We start from the raw sequence: 3,569 nt of genomic DNA, 5'->3' as shown, positions 1-3,569 counted from the left end.
ATAGCAAAATCTTAAGGATCTAGAGCCATCTAATAAAGAATTCACATAGAACTCATCCAGTTGAATAATTCAATATACATTTAATTCACTATTTATACAGTCTAGAACAACTGGAATCAAGTCCACAAGTGGAATACTCAGGCACTATACTAATGCACAGACCAGGGTAGAGAATTGTAAACCTTTTTAAGTGGAACAAACTTTTGAAACTATTGTATTAAATAAAATCATTAACAAATACGTAAAGAGCAGAGGTTAACTGGTAAATGAGAACAAAATCCTCTCTTCAGAAGCTATTCCAATCATGTTGCCTGCTAGTGAAATCTCACCTTACTGCGTAGTTTAACTGGATATAAGGTAGAAATGTTGAAGGCTAATTTTCATGGCACTTACCGTTAACAATATCTCCCTCCTGCAATGGCCTCCTGTCAGGAATTCCATGACAGATCACTTCATTCACTGATGTACAACACGACTTAGGGAAATTATAATAATTCAGAGGGGAAGGATAGCAATTCCTTGCAATACAAGCCTAATTTGGAAAAATACAATTTACACTTTACATTAGTAAGTTTTGTACAGAGGAAAAATGTATGCACAATAGCTTTACAGTAAGAATGATAGGTTGAAAAGCAGTGACTCTTGAGAATAAGCTTCTTCAAGCATTTTTTGGCACTATGGTATCTTCTTGTGCTTTGCATTTCTTACTAGGAAGAAAGTAAAGCAACTTTAATTTTGTTTCTACTCATGTTTATGTTCAACTACCAATGCTGAAATATTTGGGTTTAAAACAATGCATTGCAATATTTATTGAGTTAAAAAACCAGCCAGTTTCAATGACTGTCTTTAAGTACCGGTCAAAGACATTATTTTTGTAAAACACACAAGCTAGACAAAATAATATGTGGCACCACTCTTTCATCCCTAGCTTTAAAACCATAAGCTGCTTCCTTTGCACTCACTCTAACAACCTTTTGAGGATTTTTGCAAAACTGACACATAGATTTTATATATATACTTACATATACATACTCTGTGACATACTGAGCAATTCTGGGGAAATACTACTGTGTTAACTTTTTGTTATTAAAAAAATGCAATTTTAAAGCTGCAAACTACCAAGTAGGGGTATTGGCTGGTATCAACAATCTGCCATGCAAGTTTCTGAAAACTGCTGAGGAGGAATAACACCATTTTAACCACTAGTTGTTCATACTAGACATTATGCATAAGCAAATAATTCAGTGTTTAGTGTAGTTCAACAGAAACCTCTGGCTTAATCAAAGCAGAGTAAGTTCCTTACAATCTTGACTCAACGGCTGCAAATGCAGATAAAAAAAGCAACCAGAGATTTCTCTGACAAACTTAACTATACCGGAATTGTTGTCTTCCCCACATCACATGTGAGTATCCTCAATCATAAACTCACAGGCCTTAGAGAAGACAGCAAAGAAAAATAAAAATTACACAATTCAAGTATCTGTGAACAGTTAAGCCAGGAAAATACTTGAATGTGTATTTGAAATACTTTGCTGGATTGTGGCTTTAGTTTGCCTGATTGAAACATCTTGTTTCAATTCTCTCTCAGGCTCCTCACAAATAATTAAACTTTCTCCTCTGTACATCTTAACCAACATCACAGAGCACAGAAAGTCCATGCCTACATATGATGTTCTATATACAATGGTGTCTGTGGAGCAAAAGGGGTTTAGAAGAAACAAAGTTATATGATGTTAACTGAGAAAATCATTGAAGAAACTTAGAAGGAATACAAATTTGGAAATCATGGAAGGAGCTGATATAGAGATAGGCCCAGGAGTTATTCATTTTGAATCCACCATCGCGCTGTAACATATTTCTAACAAGTGCACCACCCACTATCTTCACATTGGGCAACAGTTCAAAATAAAATGGAATTCACGCAACAAAGAAAACCACACAACAACCATTCAAGAATAAAAGAGATGGAAGAAAGCACTTAGAAACACCAGAAGAAGAAAATAACCTTACTAAATGAACAGCGTGATCTATTTCTTCAGTAGTTACACCTGCTTTCACCATCATGGCAGCAACATCTAATACTTCTCTAGCAAGCTGCAAACGAAACAAAACTGCTTTGTTAGTGCTTTTGTACTAGTGTTAGTACAAAAGATTTAAAACATGACCAGGACTACTCCCCTAGAAGATCAGCAACCCATATTCTACAGTGACACCAAGATTGCTAGGAAAGCTGGGTAGGCTTGGGTCCTTGAAAGATTTTGAGATGTCTGCAGGTTATATTAAGCCACTTCTGATATATGAAAACACCCCAATTAAGTTTTGGACCACAACCTCCTTCAATTCCATTAAATTAAATTCAGATTACCTAAATTCCACAGGTTTTCCAAAATTGTTAGGGAGAGGGCTCTGTTTTGCTTTTTAGTCTTTACTTAATATTACTAACTCTAGGACAGAAGAAAGTTTTGTTCTTACTTATGTACTATAAAATATATTCTTAACTGTGACAATGTTTCAGATTATCTCACTAGTAACAACACAGCCACAGAAGACAAATAAAAGTCATCTTTCTGCTTGCAGAACAGTTCACTGTGAATTGGGAGTCACAAGGACAAAAGCAGCAAGAAAGCAACAAATTTCCCAAACTTTTTTTCAGTGCTCAAAAGTGGTTTGAAAGTTGGTACTCTCAAATGTGCTGTCACAAACTAGCAAAATCACTATAGATTTTTAGAGAATAAAAGCACTTCATAACAAAAACCAAAACCCCCTTACCCTACACACTACTCGCATCCCTTCTATATCCTCGGATGAGAGTATTTTTATTTGAAAGGTTCCTTTTAAAGCCTGTTCTGATTCAGACATTCCTGAAAAGGAAGAAGGGGGAGGTGAAAAAAGAAAGGAAAAAGAAGTTATATAGTGGAGTGATCGCTACGTATGTCCAATCAAGGAACTGACTTAGCTTAGCACGTACTTTTAGAGCCATTGCTATCTCACCATAGACCAAAGTAACAAACCCTCCAGGTCATAACATTATCATTATTATCCAGATTAGTTTTAATTAATAAGCCCTTCACCATGCCCCTATGTACTCAGGATGCCCATTCACTTACTGCATAAAACTATCACGACCAGTTTGTCAAAATACAACCTTAAAAATCAGATTTACAAGGGAATTATTTTATTCATGGAAAAAGTCTTCTTTCTTTCCTTTTTTCTTTTTTTTAAGCTGTTGTGGAGATAATAAATGGTAATAAATAACATTCAAAAAAAGCCATGAAGGATTATATGAGCTTGTGAATATCTCTAGTTACACACTGCAGTAATCTGCTGATGAAAACACTTAAATTCTTCGTACCAGATTCCGTGCAAGCTCAGTTTTACAGTTGAACGACCCCCTAAAAGACAGTATTTTGTGTGGTTTAAATAGTTACATTCTATAAAGAATAACTAAAGAACAGTTGAAGATTTAAAAATCATCCCAACAGACTTTACAGCAGCTTTTTTGGGAAATGCAAAGCACAAATATAAAAAGGCAAAATACCAAACCAATAAGCAAGTCATTTTGAATGTAT

The 3,569-nt window shown here is 35.1% G+C and overlaps 1 protein-coding gene across 1 annotated transcript in view; it reads right to left on the bottom strand.

Annotated features, from left to right (window-relative positions):
• Positions 1 to 393: 393 nt before the first annotated feature.
• The window catches only part of LOC104494928 (methionine aminopeptidase 1-like), a gene marked incomplete at its 3' end in the record, with an annotated part of 15,454 nt that continues 12,278 nt past the window's right edge, over positions 394 to 3,569 (bottom strand). The window contains exons 6-8 of the mRNA XM_010137831.1: positions 2,770 to 2,861; positions 2,011 to 2,094; positions 394 to 532 (exon numbers count right to left, since the gene is read on the bottom strand). Coding sequence (XP_010136133.1) covers positions 394 to 532; positions 2,011 to 2,094; positions 2,770 to 2,861 — 315 coding nt within the window. The remainder of the gene's footprint in view (positions 533 to 2,010; positions 2,095 to 2,769; positions 2,862 to 3,569) is intronic.

The sequence above is a fragment of the Buceros rhinoceros genome, unplaced genomic scaffold, assembly GCF_000710305.1.
Source record: "Buceros rhinoceros silvestris isolate BGI_N320 unplaced genomic scaffold, ASM71030v1 scaffold44276, whole genome shotgun sequence".
Lineage (NCBI taxonomy): Eukaryota > Metazoa > Chordata > Aves > Bucerotiformes > Bucerotidae > Buceros > Buceros rhinoceros.
The sequence above is the reverse complement of the archived record's forward strand: the minus strand, read 5'-3'. Positions and strand labels throughout refer to the sequence as shown.